The 19211-nt window shown below is 55.8% G+C and overlaps 1 protein-coding gene across 7 annotated transcripts in view; it reads right to left on the bottom strand.

Annotated features, from left to right (window-relative positions):
* Nucleotides 1-2475: 2475 nt before the first annotated feature.
* AGRN (agrin) overlaps nucleotides 2476-19211 on the bottom strand; it is a 124694-nt gene continuing 107958 nt past the window's right edge. For 5 of the 7 annotated variants that reach the window (XM_054849806.1, XM_054849811.1, XM_054849808.1 and 2 more), the window contains 13 exons: nucleotides 18705-18920; nucleotides 18212-18441; nucleotides 17620-17754; nucleotides 17358-17454; nucleotides 16760-16924; nucleotides 16268-16379; nucleotides 15180-15191; nucleotides 14088-14204; nucleotides 13595-13784; nucleotides 12731-12818; nucleotides 7908-8132; nucleotides 7151-7254; nucleotides 2476-5570 (listed from right to left, as the gene is read on the bottom strand). In XM_054849806.1, the coding sequence (XP_054705781.1) occupies nucleotides 5413-5570; nucleotides 7151-7254; nucleotides 7908-8132; nucleotides 12731-12818; nucleotides 13595-13784; nucleotides 14088-14204; nucleotides 15180-15191; nucleotides 16268-16379; nucleotides 16760-16924; nucleotides 17358-17454; nucleotides 17620-17754; nucleotides 18212-18441; nucleotides 18705-18920 (1849 nt within the window). In that variant the 3' untranslated portion in view covers nucleotides 2476-5412. The remainder of the gene's footprint in view (nucleotides 5571-7150; nucleotides 7255-7907; nucleotides 8133-12730; nucleotides 12819-13594; nucleotides 13785-14087; nucleotides 14205-15179; nucleotides 15192-16267; nucleotides 16380-16759; nucleotides 16925-17357; nucleotides 17455-17619; nucleotides 17755-18211; nucleotides 18442-18704; nucleotides 18921-19211) is intronic. The other 2 variants (XM_054849807.1, XM_054849810.1) reach the window with 1 other exon arrangement.

Genomic DNA, 19211 nt, shown 5'->3' with positions numbered 1-19211 from the left:
TGGGAACGCAGAGGAAGCGACCGTGATTCCAGTCTGATGGAAGGGAATGCCCCCAGGCGCACTTGGGCCAGACACTGTAAACTAGTCCCATTCCCTCAGGTCCGCACGGGGCCAGGACCCTCATGTTACATCCACCCGAGAGGTGGCAGCTCCGGCAGCCCAGCTCAGCTTCGGGAAGAGGTTTGCGCTCCCAGCCACAGCTGCAAGAGCTCCACAAACCCTTAAATTCAGGGCATCTGCATAGTCCTGAACTGTAGACTCTGTGACAGGCTCCTTTGATGAAGAGCCAGCAAGACCGTATTCATGGGCCAAGTTGTCTACTTACAAACACGGCAGCCCCTTTTCTTTCTGAATAATCATGTTTTCCCAGCCAGAGAGGCAGAGGTACATGACAGAGCAGGGCAATGGCTCGTTACGCTGCTTTGGGAGGTGAGGAGAACACGGTGCAGGCAGTGGAAGCCGCTAGCCCGAGGCACAGGCTGTGTCAGCAGCAGAGCACAGAAAGAAATCCACGGCTCCTGCTCCCCACCACGTATGCTGCAAAATGAGGCCAAGCAGCCACGGAGCCGAGCAGCCCCGATCTATTAACAGCCACTACCCCAGGCTACCGGGGATGTGGGCCACAAATAACACTCTGCAGAGATTTAGGCCTGGCCTGCTGTATTCCAGGACTAGCCCCTGCCAGCCTAGTTAGCAGCACCAACCTCAGGAACAAGCAAGCGGATCAGTCTCTCGCTCCACACTAACCGGCTAAGCACTCGGGAAGCGGGCGACTGTAAAAGGCGATACACCAGATCAAAATCCCATGGGACAGCCCCGCGAGACCATTCACGCCATCGCCAAAGCAACACACCCACTGCCCTTTGCTTCCCCCAGGTGTCCGTCCCCCCCCCCGTCCCCCCCCAGCTTCCCCACCATCCTGCTGAAGCCTCAGCTCAGTGACTTAAGAAGAATGGAGCAAGCTGCTTTTAGCCTTGGACTGAAGCTTCTGGGCCCAGGAGAGGCTCACAACTGGCTGTTCCCAAAGGCTGGGGGTGCCCGAGCAAGCTGAGGATGGGTCGGACCATCCAACCCCAACTGCCCTCTCCTTCTTGAAGTACTGCCCCATCGCCTTTGCTCGCAGTGAGAGCGGGACCGGGCAGTCAGGCTTGGTGTGCACGTGGTGCGTTCCTGAGAGCATCGGGCAGGCTGCTCTCAGAGCAAAGGCTGCCAGAAAGGGTGGCCAGGCCATTCCCCTGAGTCACGCTTGCTGCCTGCCCAAGCGTGCCCCCAGTGTGGCTCCTGTCCTTCTTTCCTTCCTCTTTCCCCTCACAATGGGTTTTTCCAGCCTGTAGTAAAAAAAATACCCAAACCCAACCCTATCCAGCTGCCAGAGCTCAGCTTTTCCTTCTGGCCAAGACAGCGATAGCTTTTTCTCCTACTGCTTTGCAGCAAGCTGGCAAAACGCCCGTGCAAGAGGTACTGACTTTGCAAGTCCATGCCTGTTGTGGCATAATAAGGTCATTGTCAAGAAGACGCTGCACCAGGAGGCTGATCTTGAGCAAAACATGGCCCCAGTTGTGAGTTGTGCAACCCCTGTGGCTGTTCAAACACTGGCCTCGTTGTTCCCCATTGTGAGTCTTCGGAGTCTCATTGTCCATTGAAAAGCGGGTTCCTACTGAGCTGGTGCAGACACCAATCAAATGTGCATCGTTGCTGGCTATCGAAATGACTCCGTCTGCTAAATCAGCTGCCTCCCAAATGGCAGGAAACCCACATTCTTTTCTCACTTCGCACCACTTGGATGAACACGAGCTCTTGATTGAACAAAATTCTCCACCTCCCACTTTCTTTTCTTGCAGAAAGATGAAGCTGCAGAGATCAGAGAGCTAGGGCTCTGGCCAGGTGAAAAGGTCCCATTGGGAAGACCTGTTTAGAGCAGGAACTTAAGACACCAGTAAATCTCAAACCACATCCTACTTCCATGCCTGAGCCTGACTTTCCATGGCTCCTCGGCTTACGGAGGGTAAAACCCAGGGGAAACTGCTGCCATCAGTGAGGAGCAAGCCACAGAAGCATCGCTTCAGTCTCGTTGACATGGCGCGATGTCAATGGGATACAAAGCCTCTTTTGAAAACGCTGCCTAAGAAGAGGTGATAAAAGCATGCATGGCAAAGAAGGAATACTTCAAGTGGATACTTGAATAGGTGAAACCATTCAGAGGGAGATCAGATGGCCACAGAAGAGGGGAAGTGAAGACACACAGGAGTCTTCCTCCTGCAGACCTCGGGTGGATTGGATTGAGGTTGGCATTCGTAAAGAGGCTGCGTTTAGGAGATGCAGCAGGTACCTGCGTGAGCCACTCTGGCTCCGAGGGAGATAGAGAGGGAGATACTGGTTTGACTTCACCCAGTATCTGCCCAGGACACAGATATACACCAGCGAGCAAGCGTGAGGCGCACGGTACAAAAAGAATAAAAAAGCAATAGGCCCCTTAAAAACATATTTAATACTTTTCAAACTTTATTTCATGGTGATTGACGAAAGACACAAGTTAGTAATGGTTATATCATGCTGCTCCTCTACTGTGCATTGCCCTTCAGAATTCATACAGCAGTTCACAATGGTCATTAATTTACCCTATAAATGAAGCCACATGGACATTTTTTTAAAAAAAAAGGCAAAAAAAAAAAAACAAACCAGAAAAAAAACCAAACCTCAATGTCTTTTTTTTGTACATACATGTTATAAACGCTATTAAAAATAAAGCCGAAGTTAAGTGCACAGCCCCTAGGGAGCACTGCTGAATCTGACCTTGGTTCAAGATGCTTGACAACGAGGACGCAAGGTCCTGTTTTAAGGCATTTCCAAGCCCCAGCAAAAGCAGACAGAGTTTTTGTTTTTATTTAGCTGTTGTTTTGTTTTTTTTTTTTTTTCCTTGCAGTGACCCTGGCTTCATTTCAGTGGCATTCCAGAAAATTAGCAGCTTCCTCTGCGCGTGCCCCTCTCCCTCCGGAGTTGGCACGTTCAGCCCTCGGTCTCCGCCAACGCGGTTGCGTTGCCCAGCTAGAACCCACGTTCTCAAAAACGCAGATCGAGGGTCTCGCGCTTCCCTCCCGTCCCACCCCATCCTGCAGTCCCAGTTAGCCCCCCCCGTCTATCTACACCTCGTGATCAAAATACAGCAGTCCATCCCTCGCACAACACAGTCACAGTACTCCCCACCAGGAACCACAATTTATATACAGTAGCCACTTTAAAATGTGGTATTGCCGCACGCACAGGCGCACACACACACACACACACACACACATATATCCCGGAGGCTCCATCCCACAAAGGGTGCAGCCCCCCGTGAAATAGTTACCCACTGGATTTTTAGAGGAATGTCACTAGATTAGGCACAGATTTGGCGGGGGGGGGGGTGGGGTGTAGATTTATTTTAATTTAAAAAAAAAAAAAAAAAGAAACCCAAGTGGTTTTACACTATATTCTTACCCTTTGTTACACCTGTGTTCAGAGCTCACACCGAGAAACGCAATTTGACTTTTCATGGCTCAAAATTTAGTGCCAAGAACCAATGTTTTTAAAGGGTGCACTACTTTGTAAATGTACACTACAAGGTGTGCTGGAAATTGAATGGTAAAACTGCAAAATAATGGCACCCTGGATATTAATTAACACTTGATACCTGGCGGGATCCTTCAGATTAATTCTGTACGCTCCGTAAAGCGGGTTTTACACAGAGCAATGCCAGTTGCCATCTCAGGGTGGGAAAGGGACACAGTTGTGTCCCAGTGGTAGAAAGGGACATAGATGCCACACAGCATCGGTAAATTCTTCCCACGGAGAAGGAACCCGAATGGAGTGGGTCATTTCTTTCGTAGCTGCGATCCGTTTGTTCTTCTCCGGCTTACAGGAGATTTGAGTGTTTGCACGCAAAGGTGTGCGCTGGCTGACAGACACTCGCAAACACACACACGCGTTCATTCCGAAACACACGTACTGGCTTTGTAACTGGCACCACAGTAGTTGCTTGCAAGGTTTGTGTAGAGGAAGACATTACTTAAAAAGCCTCCTCTCAAACACCACTGCCTCGACAGCTCGCTCACGCCCCATTCCCATTTCCGTTGAAGCTATTGCTGCTGGGCTGGCCGTATCCAGAGGAGCTTTGCTCATGGCGTGGAAGACCCTGCATTGCACTGGGCATTGCAAAAACTTGAAGTCAAAGGTAAAACTCCAATTACTCTTCATGGGAGAGGCTCTAATACCAGCTCTACAGATTCACAGCTGGCCAGCTGCAAGCATCCTCATGGTAGACAGAGGGCAAGTCATGCCCGGAGGCTGGAAAACGGACGTGGGTCATGGAAAGACACATCCAACAGATTTTTTTTTTTTTTTTTTTTTAAAAAGTGAAAAGGGACCCAGTCCCCGTGCCCTCGCAGCCTGTTTTTGACAGCGCTGGAAGAGGGAGAGCACTTCCAGCTCTTGAAGAAGTGCTGCAAGTTGTCACTGGTGCACGGGAGGGCAACGCTTGGTACACAGAAGCTCTTGGGAAGAGCAGCCAGGGCAAGCAGGTGGTTAGGACATGTCTGGATAAACACAAAGCGTGGAAATGAGGTTTCACAGCTGCTTCTGCACATGTCCAAGAGGAGGAGGAGGAGGAGGAGGAGAGCCAACAGAGAAATCAACATTTCCCCCACAGCACCTCTCAGTCCAGCAAACAGTCATGGGACAACCAAAGAGCAATGCTTTTCTGCCTGCTCAGAGCAGACCTTGGTCTCTCTTCCAGTGCATGGCATCCCTGATTTTAACAGAGCATAAAGGAGAAAAGCACTTGAGATTCTTACACACATAAATTATAGTGAGAGGAAGGCGGGGAGGAGGGAGATAGGGTGAACACAGTGCCGGGAGAAGGCTTGGCCGAGCCAGGCGCCAGAGCAGGGCGGCAACTCCCGCTTCTCTCCGATGGCCGCTTCCCTGCTCAGCCCACACTGCAGAAGGGATTTTGGGGCCAGGCCTGAGATGGGAATGGTGGTGAATCCACAAAGGCCACACGTCTCGCCAGCACCAGCATCCTTTCCCCCGCAGGTGTGAACAACAACCCAAGAACGCAAGTAAGGAGGGGGAAAAATAACCCAGAAAGAAGCTTCAAGTATGAATAAGATTTACAATGCAGGTGCAATGGGGAAGTTCTTCTGTCACTTCTTGGAGACTTGGTTCAAGGTTTGTTCTTTGTTGCTGCTGTTTGATTAGAGTCTGACTGACCTGGATAGACTGCAACCGAACAAATAACCCAAAAGAAAAAGGTGTTTCCTCCCCTCCCATTCCCCCCTCCCCCCAAAATATAAAAAGCAATAAGTTTACAAAAATAGAAAATAATTACAGCAATAGGCAGGAGGGAGGGAAGGAGAAGGAAGGGTCCCTGGGGGTCTATTTGGCTGAGCACTGTAATATCGTGGGGTTGTTTAAAGCGTCCTCCACCAGATGCAGTTCTTGGCGGTCGACAACCACGTCCCTTATGCAGCCGATAAAGCCAGTGCTGTATGCCTTGGGCAGCTTGTGAGCCACGCTCAGCTTCTCCATTCCCCCTGCAAGAGACAGCACAGACCGTCGGGCGGGAGGACAAAGGGCACGCCGCTGTGCGCGGCAGTGTCGCACACTCGCGTACGCACCCGCGCAGTGCAGGCGCTGCTGGGAACGCCCTCCTCAACAGCGGGGGGGGGAAAAACCTCTTTCCTGAATGGTATTTATTTTCATGTAAATCAGAGAAATACCAGTTCCAACCAATACATACGGGTTTCCTGAAGACACTTAAAACAGTAGCTTGCGTTCTAAAATAGCGGTCCAACTTAAAATACTTCTTTTCGTCAGAGGTTGGTCCCAAATTCAAACTGAATTTTATTTCCATTACTGAAATGTCAACTATGGCTCATTCCAGGCCCTGAAATTACAAAGGGCTGATTGCAAACAAAAACCTTTGGAAGAGCCAGTGGGGAAGCCGAGCAAAAATTTCTCATGGAAAAATTCTGCTTTCCTCATAACTTCTAGGTTGATTTCAGAACGAGAAACGGCATCCAGGATACTGTCTTTCAGAGGTGAGGCTACATTTTTGAATACCAACTCTTTGTAAGTCAGGTTAGACCTGAAACTACAGGCTTAGACTAGGAAGATAAGAACAGATGCTTCCGAAAAGCGTGCAGAGAATCCAATTCACTGGTCCTTCATTAGAGATGACCAAAATCCCCATTTCTGCCCATTGATTTCTGTGGCCCTTGTGCCCCCTCGCAATCCCGCAGGCTAGGACTGCTACAGCACCCGCCTGAGGAGAAGCCCAGCCCTAAACTTATAGATGGATAGTTGAGTCACGCGAGTTCCTCAAGAGACGAACAAAGCCCAGGACCTGCCGCATCCCTTATCACTGAGCATCCTTCTTTCATCCCCTCAGGCTCCAAAGAGGACTTTACTATCCTCTTAGCTCAGATTAGTAATGGTTGTATTTAAACACAACCGTCCTACGCTTGTGGGTGGATTTTTTGCCAATTCGAGCTGTTACAGGAGAAATCTAGCCTCTGTCTGTGCTGACAGATCTGCCACAGGCAGCGTGAGATAGATGCAACGGGCCAAGCTCTGTTCGCAGGATCAAAATATTTATGTCAACACAAGCGGAACAGACTCTGCCGCACACACGGGCAGGTTATTCTGTTCTGCAAATAAAGCAACATTTAAAATTTGGGTATTTACACGTAATTTCCAAACAGAAGCACCCTTCTCTCCATTCAGCCGTTTCACCTTTGGTAGGCTCGTGAACTAAGAGAGGGTCCCACATGCGGGAGCACTCCCGGTTTGAAGAGGGAGAGGGTGCTCCATGCCACCGGCAGCAGGGGATCCAGAGCCACCGGCCAGCTAACCCCTCACTTCACGGGACATGGTGACATGGAAAGGACTGGCGTTTGGTCAAGCCAACCCTTCGTCCCTCAGCTGTCTCCAGCATCCTGCCCTAGTAGGCGGAGAACGAGTTGGGGATTTTTTTAGGTCAAACTTGGCGAAACCACCTGGGAGGCAAAGGTCTCCCATTGAAACAAGTGAGGGAGCATCAACGGCCCAGCTCCTGCTCTGAGCCTCGCAGTGAGGGGTGCAGAGGGGGTTCAGCCTTTCCGCACCGACTTACCCAGCCACAGGGCCCCATCGGTATCCAGCTGCGTTGCACCAAGCGGAGAAGAGCCAGCGATGGGGGCTTCGTTGCCGACTTGAAGGGAGCCTTCTCTCTGTACCCTGCTCCCAGAGGGAGGGAAGAAGAAACAGAAGATGATCAGCAACCTTAGAGAAAAAGACCCCAGAGCTGCCCTCTGCTTTACGCTAAATCCAGACAGTGGGCACCAGCAGCCCTTCTCCACCTGGAGAGGAGCGGGGAGCAAAGCTCTCCCCCAGGCCACGTAGCACAGAGCAGCCCTCGGTGCAACGCCTGCCCGGGGCGGTGCCGCACGGCTCCCCTCCAGCATCCCCCGCGCATCCCCCGGCCCCGCCAGCGGCCACAGCTTCCTCCAGACCCATCAGCAGAAATCCCCGGCATGCCAGCCGCATGATCCGCTCACCACTCCCACCACCAATAAAAATAAAAGGGACAGCTCGGGCTCAACACGAACAGAATGTAAAACCCTCAGCCAGCTAAAATAAAAGGCACGAACCTTTCGTACCTCCTTGAGCCTGCCCCTTTGACATTTCCAGGCGTGTCACAACACGCACCCCTCCAACGCGGCGCTGCCCACGTGCCTCTCCTCTATTATTATCCAAGAAGATGAGTGACCCTTGGGGATCACAGGGCACGGAGCTACGGCCACGACTCAGGCTCCCGAATTAATTCACAGCTTGCCCAGCCCAGAGCAATCTGCCACGGTCCCGCTCTCCGCACCCGCTAGCCTTCACACCTGTATGCTTTGATGTGGATCCACTGGTTGGTGTTGACTGGGACCGTGGATCGTAGGACGACTGGCTTGGAGCCGAGATCGTAGGTCATTTGTACGAAGCCATCCACTATGGCGAGGGCAATGTAGTCTGATCGCTCCAGCCCTTTCCCGCTCCACAGGATCAGCCCCTGAGTGGCTTCTGTTTTGATGCTTAGTTCAAAGTGGTTCGATTGCAAGGCCTTCTCGCTGCACAGGGAGATGGAAGCCGGGGAGAAGACAGAGCAGAGTTAAAAACATGACTACAAAAGCAACAGGCAACCAGTCAGCTCCTCGGAGCAGCCTTCTCCGTTCCCAGCAGACTAGCTCACCTGCTGAGGATAACCTTCAGCAGACCTTCGGCATCAGGCTATGCGCGGGGTCTCGGTCCCTACCCGCTGCACTTGAGGGGTCGCAGCCTTTGCAATATCCCAGGCTTGCTCAGGTGGCCTGGTGCATGGTGGGGGGGAGCAGATGGAAAGCTCTGAACCAGGCCACAGAATCAAAGAAATGGGCCTCTGGAGTTCTCCAACCCAGCTCCCACTCAGAGTAGGACCAGTGCCAGACGAGGGCAGCTGCGGCTCTTGGGAACACCAAGAAGGGAGCTTCCCCATCTTCCTGCTGACCTGAGCAGGGGCTGCACGGTTCTCTTGGGGATGAAGTGTCTTCCCCAACATACAGCTTGAACTTCCAAACACACAGCCTGGGGCTACTGCCCCTTGCTTTTGCCCTCCATGGAGCACAAGGTTCAGACACATCAAGCCCTGCGAGCTGTGACACACAAGTCTTGGTTTTGCCTCCTCGTACGCAGGCGCTGAAGGAAGAGGTCTGTTACTGGGGTTGACGAACAGCACCGGGCTGGCCCCGATCTGGCCAGCAGAAGGACTTTCCCCACAGAGCTGCCTTTGATTTGGGAGAGCGCAGAACAAAGAGGGCTCTGTTGGCCAGATTAGGAGGGCTGTGGGCAGCAGCTAAGCTGGGGTCGACACCATTTCACCATCCTGCTGGCAAGTGTCTGAGGTGCAAGAGCTGGGGTGCCTGCGGACCACCGCTCCCCGTGCCATCACCACACAGCCATCAGCCTTGGAGGGGTTTGCTCTACACCGCTGCCTCTGCTTGACCAAAGCCCAACGGGAACCTGAGGCTGGGGACTGTGAGGTGATGAGCACCCTGCAGTTTGAAGGGGATGGAGATGGTCCACAAAGGCAGAAATCCTTCTTTCTCCTAGATGCAGTGTCTTTTCCCAAGGCGGGAATGAAGGAAGGACAGGATTTCCCTCACGTTGGCATCCCCATCTTTGCTCAGTCCCTTTTGGAACAGGCAAAAGGTTCTTGAAAACGGGTGACATTGCCATATGGAGTCACCATCCACCCTCCTGGGATGCTCCGAGACACACTGCTGACACATGTGCACACACAGACTAGACAACATGGGCAACACAGACAGCTTTTTATTCCCAAGGGACACTGCGTCCAAAGGGCTGGACGAAGGTTCTGCATGAAGCCCGCTGTACCGTCAAGGTAACTCAACCTCTCCTCTCACTTGTAGCTACTTGCTGTCTAGGTCCCCAGGAGCAAGGGCCAGAGCTGGAGCTGCATAGGAGCTGCTGTTCCTATGCTGGAGGGACAGGGCTTCCTCCGTGTTTACTCTCATCATCTGCAGAGCTGTATCCCTTATAAATAAAAAGCCAAGGGTATGGACACACAGAACACGCACAGAGACAGAAACATGCTGAGGCAGCAACAGCAGAGCACGAGACAAGAGCTGAAAGCCTGGCACAGACTCACCTGGGCTCCGCAGGATAGTCCAGCGCTTCAGGACTTAGATGCAGGAAGAAAGGGGAGCATGCGATAAGCGCAGGACAGCGGAGGAGACCCTTCCCTCCCACCCCGCTCACGGACAGGGATCAGCCCTGCTCAACAGCGACAGCTCCTCACCCTACACAGTGCCCAGGCTGAGAAATCCGCCCAGCATCAGCGGGAAACCTCAGCCTCTGTCCTTAGGGCTGAGTTTCCTCAAGCCAGTGAGACAAATTTGCAAGTTGTTGCTTAGCCAAGGTGAGCACAACAACGCCAGGACAAATACAGCCCTGTCCCAGCAGTGCAGGGACTCTGCAATGCTCTCCTGGGTCAGGACTATCAATGTTCCTGCTCATCACCCGCGCTGCCCCGCTGGGACGTGCATCCCAGGACAGGACAGAGGATGGCACTGCTGGGGGAAGGGAGCTTTTGGTCCACGGCCCCGCACAAGGACCCTTTCCTTGGGCAGACCTACGGGCAGGTCTCAGGTTGGTTCTTTGGGACACTGCAAAACGGGCTCCCACCTAGGCAGAGCTGAGCTGGCACGTAAGCCTCTGAGTCAGCCCTGGGGCACTTGGGCAGCAGGGCGTGCATGGAGAAGGGGAAACCCAGGACTACAGCTGTCCCGCTGGCACTGCCTGCAAGCGTTAGGGGCTACGGGCCTGGCATTACAATCAGCTCTAAGTAGATGTGTATATAAAAATGTACGTTCAAAAAAAAAAAAAAAAAAAAAAAAAGTACGGGCATGCCATGGCCAGCAGAGCCCAGAGAAGCGGTGGGAGTGTTAGTCCTGCCCAAGGCACACCCCGGTGTCTGCCTGGAGGCAGAAGAAACTACTTTTTATGGGCAGCCCAATGGGTCCTTCAGCCCTGGCCGGGCTAGGGAGTGCTGCTGCCAAATCCCAGCAGAGGGATCTGGGGCTAAGCTCCCTTGCAGGATGGGGCATGCACAGCCAAAATAGGCTGGCTGAGGCGGAGAGGAGGCTGGGAATGGTGACCTTCCATTTGCGGAGCACTGGGAGAGGCAGGAGACAAAAGTAGCAGCTTTCTGGTCATCTGCAGGGATGTGGCTCGTGTCCGCGCAGAGAGGGACAGCCGGGCACTCTGCCCGGGCACCACGCGCCTCTCGTTGCCGTAGGGCACTGTCTAGCTTAGGAGGATGCTTGGCTCCGAGAAAGCCCTTTCCAAAACCCCAGAGCAACCCAGAGCACCTCCCAAACTGCCGTGAACGTGCAGCTGATGGGCTCTGTGGCTCCCCAGGTGCTGACACGCACGCATGCACGCAACTCAGCCTCCCGAGCCTCTGTCTGACCCCGGCTTGCCGAAAATGAGGTGAAATGGGGATATGACAGGCAGGTATCACTCAAACTCTCCCCGAGGCAGTGGGGAATACAGCTGCATGAACCAGTGCTGCTCTTCCCCTCCTGCCACTCAGCAGGACAGACAGACAACAAACCAACAGCTGCCGAGCCTGCTCTGGGGAAACAGCCCTTCTCCCCCTCTGCCTGCCCAGACCCTTCTTCTGCCCCCCTGGCCACCCTGCATGTTGCGAGGGGTTGCCCAGCCCACGCACCCCTGACTGGAGAGCATTCTCCTACCACCCAGCCTGGCCCTCCTTGCTACGGCACCAATGCCACATTCGCGCTGGAAAAAACAGGGCAGGATTAGCACCCCTTACTTCCACTGCCAGTGCCTTTGCCGCTGATGGAAGAGGTAGGTCGCAGGAACGTCCTTCCTCTATGCTCATCTGCTTAAACTAAGGCCAAATCGCAGCACGCTGCTGGGACAACGTCTGACTGCAGCAGAGCCAGGCAGCTCCTGGCTCCTGCTACGTCTTGGGTGCATTTGAGCCCTCGTGCAGCTGCCGGAGCCACGGTCGGCGCCTATGTCCCCCTCACCCTGAAATGGGAACGCCTGCCCGTGGCAGACCCCGGGGAGATTGCCCGTATTCCTCCTCCCACACCTGCCCTGCTCCCCTGCGGGTGGGCTGGCGGTCAGGGTGGCAATGGGAGACGTGGTGGGGGGCAGATGGCTGCAGGGAGGACTGTACTTACGCGGGGATCTCATTGGTCAGGTGGCTTGAAAACAAAGAAACAAGGACATTGAGAAGAGACGGACAGACAGAGACAGACAAACAACAGCTCAACACAGACGCCCTCCCCAGGCAGGGTGTAAGGGCGGCGGGGAATCTGAGGCTGTAAGAGGCAGATGGACGGAGCCTAATCCTGTCCCAGTGCCATGGAGCTGGGAATTAACCACAGGGGTGCAGGAGTATGGTGCTGAGGAAGGGTACTGAGACAGACCGCAGTGGACCAAGAGTCTCCTGTAGGAGAAGTACCCAGCGCAGAGGCTGAAGAGGACCTGCCAGCAGCTGAGTACCAGGCTCTGCTTATCTTGAGAGAGGAGCCCCAGGGACCAGTACAGCCACAGAGACCACAGGGTCCAAACACGTACCCCTAGCCCATGGGGACGGGGTTGAACAGATGCTGGAGAAGGCTAGCCAGGTCCCTCAGCAGCGACGGCCCATCCCCGCTGGCAGAACCGGCCCTTGCTGCACAAACAGCCAGGGAGACCAAGGAGCTGGCAACGGGCACGAGTTAAACCACAGGCAGAGCTCCCTCTCCCCTCAGCACGGCTCACCCAGCCCACAACCCATCCCCGAGCACGTGGGCAGGAGCAGGGCACAGGCCACGTCAACCATCTTCATGGGGTGCACCCAGCCAGCTCCATCCCACTCCCAAACCAGACTACGCTAACCCGGAAGGTGGCCCACACGCTGCAGAATGAGAGCATCCAGACCTGAAGTTGGCCGGGCACTGGTGGTGTGGGGAAAGCTCTCTGTCAACAAGGCATCCTTAGAGGTAAGGGCTGGAAGCAAGTGCTTGTGGCCCCAGTTTGGCTTGCCCCTCTTTAAGCACCGCACTCAGGACTTCTTCAGCCCTAGCTCTTCCTCCTGCTAACAGCCCTAACTCCTTGGTTTGACTTTGGTTCAGCTCAGGAGCCAAGTTACCTCTTTGTCACGGCATTGTGGTACTCCATATATGTCCTACCATCAAAAGCAACGGCCTCTGCATCTCCAGCAGCCTTCTCAATGATCACTGGAGGTGGGAAAAAGAAGAGCTGTCAGGCAATGTAGCATGGCCCGTCCGTCTTTGGAGACTGGGACAATCCCCCTTTACACTGAGCATTCATAACAGGACGAAGGCATGCGCAAACCTGCTGTCCCTTGGGGCACGTCAGCACTGTGGCACTCTAAGCAAGCCCCTGGAAAAGTTTGCTGCGGCTTCAGAGCCTGCGAGTTTGGACCATCTCCCTGTTTTGCAGCCAACTGTCATGAAACCTGCAGCCTTGTTGGTTTCCTGGCTGAAGCTGGGGAGGAACCTGGGCTCAGTGATGGCCCAAGTGATCATCTCGGGAGGCAGCAGGAAAGAAACGCTGCTCTGGGGACAGCCAGGCATTGCTCAGGCCCTCCGGGTGAATCCGCTACGGCACCACACCACGTTTCCCCGCCCCAGGCTGCTTCAAGTGAGCATAGCGACATAAGACAGGGTCAGAGCGCACTGACAGGACGTGATGGCGGGGCTGGGCGATCTACGCGTGGGCAGCAGCATTTACCCTGCCGCACGCAGTGTAATGCTGCATTTCCGAGAAACGGCGTAGCCCCGGCTTCACAGCTGCACGACAGTGCCAGCCTGCGAACGCCGCAGCTTGTTTCCCCCGGATCCCTCCCAGCAGCCACAACAAGGACAAGCCCTCTGGCTTGGTCTAAGCGGTGCGCTGTCCTGCTGCCACTGGCTAATCATCGAAGCAGTTTCATTGCCGCGTCCGGCTAGCGGGTGAGGGTCCACGTCCAGCCCTTCCCTGGCAGCCTCACCTTTCTCGCAGTGAGCCCCGGAGAAGCCCCTCTGGCAGGTACACTCATAGCTCTCCAGCCGGGGGCTGCAAGTGCCTCCGTTCTGGCAGGGATTGGGTTTTCGGGTGCAGGGGTGGCCTCGGAAGGGGGAGATCTCAATGGCGCTGCGGATGTTCTGCTCCTTCAGCACAGGCACCCCCTTGACGGAGATCTGGCAGATGCAAGCAAGAGGAAGCACGAGAGTCAGCCTTCGCTGCCCCTCCGGCGGGGGCACAGAGGCCAGCACCCTTGAGGGGACGGGGGAGGTGGGAATCCAGCCGCAAGCCCCACGTGTTCCTGTGATGCACCCCTGCCTCCCCCCTTCTGCCACCGCTCCTCAATTGCGTGTGCCCCCGTGCACATGGACCCGCGTGCCGGGGCAGCCCGCTCCCAGGCTCGTCCTCGCTCTCCTCCAGCGATGCCAGCGCCGACGGCACGTGTCCCAGCCCAGCCACCTGTCCCGGTAGAGCCTCACCCTCTGCACGGCTCCATCAAAGCTGGTGGAGATGGCGGCTGCTCGAGCTAGCTTGCTGAAATCAGGGGCTCCCCCCACATAAAACGGCTCCTTCAGGTTCAGGAAGGTGTGAGGCACCTGGGGAGAAGAGGGGAGAAGGTGAGATGGAGAAGGCGTCAGGCTATCCCCAAGCTGGGCACTTGGCTCAGCACCGCAGGCACTAACGGAGGCTGCGAGCAGGGCAGCGCTGCAGGCAGAGCAGGCGCCCGTGCACAACCAGAAGCCGGGCTAGCGGGAAAGCAAGAACACCCGCCCGTCCCCCGTGCTCCCCCGCTCCCTGCCTTCCTCCCCGAAGGCTGGGCCGTGTCCTGGGGCGGGGAGGTGCACTGGAGGCCCCCTTCTCCCGGTGCCAATCTGCAATGTCTCACAAAAGATTTCCCCGTGAATTTAATTTTGGGGAGATGCTGTTCTAATGCCCTCAGGCATGGAGGCCTCTGGCTTTGTGTGGCTCCCAAAACCAAGTAAAGAAATATTGCTTCAGCCTCGCCAGGGCTAATGCTTAAACCCAAACTCATACCAGAGGGCTTCAGCTTGGGTTCATCCGGCTGCTACAGGTCCCCTACAGCAAATGGCTAAGGGAGGTTCTCCTGCACCTCACGCGGCTGCGAGTTTGGAGGAGAAAGACCCTCTCCTTGCTGTCACCCTGCAGTCCCGACCGCGCAGCATGGAAAGTCCCAGGTGTGTCTTCAGCCCCATGGTTCCCTGGGCACACAGCAGGAGCGACGTCCCCTCCTGTGCTCCTGGGATGGACCCAGAGGCGCAGCAGCGAGGCAGAGATGCAGTTATATGAATCACTAGCTAATGCTTTGTGGAGTTAACACGAGAAACATGACCGGATTAATTGAAATGCTTCCAAAAAAAAAAAAAAAATGTAACAGCTGGCTAGAAATTAATGACGGAAGAGGAAACAAGTGTCTCTAATCTACAGAGATCCTAAAGCTGCTTGGTCAGATGGGGAGTGGGTGAAACACTGAGATCTGAATGGAAAACGAAAAAGAACAATGCGCCAATGGCAGATGAGATGGAGGTGCAGTGGGTCATACTTATCTTTACCTTACGGGATTTCTGGGATCCAGACAGCAGGGGAAGGAAAAATACAAATGAAAATCAAAGGGAGAGAGAGAGAGAGAAAGAGAGAAAAGGGAGATCAGTGGGTAACATCATAACATGCAGGGCTGCAAGACCATCACTGCAACCGGTGCCTGGGATGGCCAGGGCAGGGGAAGGGGAGCTGCAGAAGGCAACAGGAGGGGCCGCTGCCAACCAGGGGCAACCTTCGCTTGGAGAGAAGCTGGAAAAGATGAGAGCGAGGGAAGGAAGAAATCCCTTCTTATGCAGGAATGCTGCATAATCTTGATGCTGCACTTCTACATGGAGCTTAATGACGAGTTCAGCAGCAGTTGGGGCTTTTCCTGCATTATCAGCTTCCCTGCTGGAAAGGCAGATGAAAGGAAGGCCAGCGGCCCTGCCGTGAAACCCTGGGGAACCGCCGGTTGTGCAGAGCCAGAAGCGCAGAGGGGACAGGACACGGGAGAAGTCAGAGAGGTCAGCTGCCAGCTTGGGAACCGAGCAGAGAAGGCACGAACGGAGCGAGCAGCAACAGCGCAACGGGGCTTTTACTACTCTGTGACTTCCTCCCGGCCGAGCTCCCTGCGCAGCCAGCACCGCGGAGGGCTCTGGAGCCCAGCACCATGGGCGCAGGCTGGAACCCACCCTTGCGTACCTGCGTACAGGGATGCTCGAGGACCTGCAAAAAAGGGGCGGGGTGCGTGCACGTGTGCGAGGGAGGCTCAGGAAAACACGTCCCCGAAACCAAGGAGCCAAGAATCAGGACACGCGTGTGGCTGGCAAAGGGGCTGCAGCTCTGCGGTGGGGGACGAGGAGGGAGGAAGAGCTGGAAGAGGTGTGCAGTTCCTGTCCTACAGCACCCGGGCCAGGCTGCAGAGCAGCCAAGAGGGGCAGGCAAGCTCTGCCCTGCGGCATCCTGTTCTCCTCAGGGCTTGCCCACTCCTCCTCCACTCTTAAAGCCATGTACCCACAGGGATCAAAAAGCCCATGAACCTGGGAACTTCTCGGCTCATTTCACACATAAGAGGAGCAGGGCTGGAAGCCCAGAGAGCTCTCCCTGGCCCATAACTTACCGGTGACTCTCCCATCACCCTCTCGCCGTTGTTGATCCTCATTACCCCTTTGCGTCCGTTCCTTTCCAACAAGACACTTATCCAGGTGTTGAGGGGAACTGGCTCCTTGCTCCTGGTGGTGAGAAGGGAGGAGAAGGCACCTGGGTGAGAGCTCTGCCATCACCACCTGCAAGCACAGTGCTGGAAACCTCCCCTGACCAGCTCAGGCAGCCCAGGCCACCACTGCTTGACCAGCTAGGGCTGCCCCAGCTCGCAGCCACGCGGACAGCCCGGCGTTAGCCTGGGAAAGAGGGTGTCCCCCACGGGGACAGCCAACCAAGAGCCATTACGGCAAACAGCTGAGGCTGCTGTGAAGCCTGCTCCCTCTCCCCGGCTTCCTCCTGGTTTTCTGGGGAGGGGAGCTCAAAGCCAGTGCTAGATGCTGAAAGCCACCACTGTCCCTCTCCTGTCACCCCCCCGAGGAGCAGCTCCCCAGCCTGCAGCCCACCCTACCTCAGCACAGCCGCCCCTTTGCCCAGGTCGTATCTGTACTCCAGGTAGCCATCGTGTAAGGCCAGTGAGACAAAGTCTCCTTTGCCATCTGTCTTCTGCCCGTTGTAGAAGATCATGCCGCTGGGGTTCTTGGCCAGGAACACAACTTCCATGGACATTTTGTCCCTGAGGAGAGAAGGATTACGAATACGCTCCAAATCCAGCTGCCCACGTGCTCTGTTCCTCCGGCCCCGTGTGCTGAGCCCTGGGAGAACCTCTGCCTGCCTGGGACTACAGATATGGCAGAGATGCCACCCCTGTAAGGCACCCTTGCTAGGTAAGGGATACATCTGCCACGCTCGGGATGCCACTCCGCAGTGCCTATTTACCCAGCCCACTGCGACGCCAAGCACCCGGGGCGCGGCGCTGGCTCAGTCTGGCTGCGGGGATTCTGGTGATGCCAGTCCCTCTGGACAAAACCTCCACAACCTGTCGACAGGGAATACCTCCAGGGAGAGCCAGCGTGTCACAGGCGATGCTCAGAGCGGGAGCGCTCTGCCCCAAATCAGCCACAGAGGCGATGTGCCCGCCTGCCACTCTCCCATCCCCTGGCACTTACTGCAGGTCAGGAACGAAGGTCTGCAGCCCGTTCAGCTCCAGGTAGGAGAAGCCATTGAACTCCGGAAGGAAGGGCATGGTGTGGTCCTGCTCCGTCACTGGGCACAAACGAGGGAATGGTGAGGAAGAGGAGGCAGAGCAGCTTCAGCCAGCGCCCCAAAGCCACAGCAGGCAAAGCCTCCTGGCCACCCAGGCTGGGGAAATCAGCACCTTCAGTTCCACCCCCTTCCCCAGCCCCGCTCCTCTGCCAGCTCCCGTCCCACCTAGCTCGCAGAAGTCTCCTTCCCGGCCCATGGGACAGGCGCACAAGGCACCTCCCTCTGGCAGCACCAGGCAGGTGGCAGAGATGTGGCAGGGCGTAGGGTCGCAGGGATTCCTCTCGTCGGCACACGTCGGACCTGCGGCAGAAAAGGGAGCCCGTCACATCAGCATCTCAAGCCAACAGTCATCAGGCACGATCTGGCCAGAGACAATTGCCTCTGATGTCTCCTGATGCCCTGCCAGCCTTTTTCTCCAGTCTCAGGTTGAATTCCTGCAACCCAAGAAGCCCCTGCAGCGGACCTCGCAAATGGCAGATGATACGCGTGCCAGACTATGCCCCTAAAATGCAATGGGAAATGGTTTTGTGCGTGAGGACAGACAGATCCTGGCCATCGTCTTATGCACTTATTAGTTGGTCTACATTCTAAATTTATGGTCTTCACTGGATGCGACTTCTCCCTCCATCCCACCGCTGACGCTCCCGCACCACACCCCCCCACGGTAGCTCACAAGGTGAGCCCGAGGCTCCGGGATCCCTCAGGGCCAGCCAGCGGGACCGGGAGCCCCAGCAACGCTCTGTCGGCAGCCCCGTACCGGTGTAGGTGTAGAGACACTCGCAGTGGAACATCTCTGCCTCCTTGACATGGCAGATGCCACCATGGTGGCAGGGGTTGGGGTGACAGGGGTCGTTGCCGCACTCGCCCACCCCGCTGCCATACAGCACATCACTGCCTTTCTCCCGCAGGTCGTACATCTGGTTGTTCACGTCCAGGAGGCGGATGCAGCCCTTCAGGCCGGTTGTAGCCGCAGTACGATCTGCCACCCTGAGGGGACAGAGGACAAAGTGGGCGGGGGTTTTGTCCCCGAGGACAAAAATGCAGAGGTTCTCCAAGCATCTGGGTCAGGCTGTGCTCCCCAGCAGGGCATTAAGAGGCCCCCCCCTGGCCCAGAGAAGCTCCACTCCACAACGCTTCCCCAAGCCACCGCCTGAAGCCTGCTAGCAGGCAGAGGGCTGCAGCCACCACGGACGCTCTGCCCGCAGCAGATGCTGCGACACCCACGGCAGCGGTCCAGCGCCCTCACTCACACAGCCATTTGGTCCTCCGGCGCTCCCCCGATGAACAGGTCTGTGTCGAGGTTGAGCCCGTCGGTGCCCGTCGGGCTCTCCCCGCTGACGTGGGGCTCCCCGTCGACAGACAGCATGCCGCTGCGGCGGTTGCGGTTCACCACTAACTGGTGCCACTTGCCAGGCTCAACACGGACCTTGCTGGTGATGATGCCCGTGCCGGAGCCGGTGTTAAACCTGGAGCAGAAGAGAGGGAGTCCTGTGCCTGTGCCACCCTGCAGAAAGGTGACATCCATGCCATGGCACAGGGGCTGCTGCGTCCCAGGGAGAAGGTGGGAGCACTGGGGAATCCCCCCATCCCTCCCCAGCTCTGGACCAGGCTGCACTCGGAGCACACAGCCGTCCCTTGCTGAGCATCGGGTCTGAATGCCTAAGAACTCATCTGAGGTCTGCCCTCTACCCCACCTCGTTCCAAATCTGTGCCTTTGCTTTTTGGAACTGGAAAAATAATTTCAGCTCAGATTTCTG

This window comes from Grus americana, chromosome 21 (genome assembly GCF_028858705.1).
Source record: "Grus americana isolate bGruAme1 chromosome 21, bGruAme1.mat, whole genome shotgun sequence".
NCBI lineage: Eukaryota > Metazoa > Chordata > Aves > Gruiformes > Gruidae > Grus > Grus americana.
This window is presented reverse-complemented; position numbering and strand designations above follow the sequence as displayed.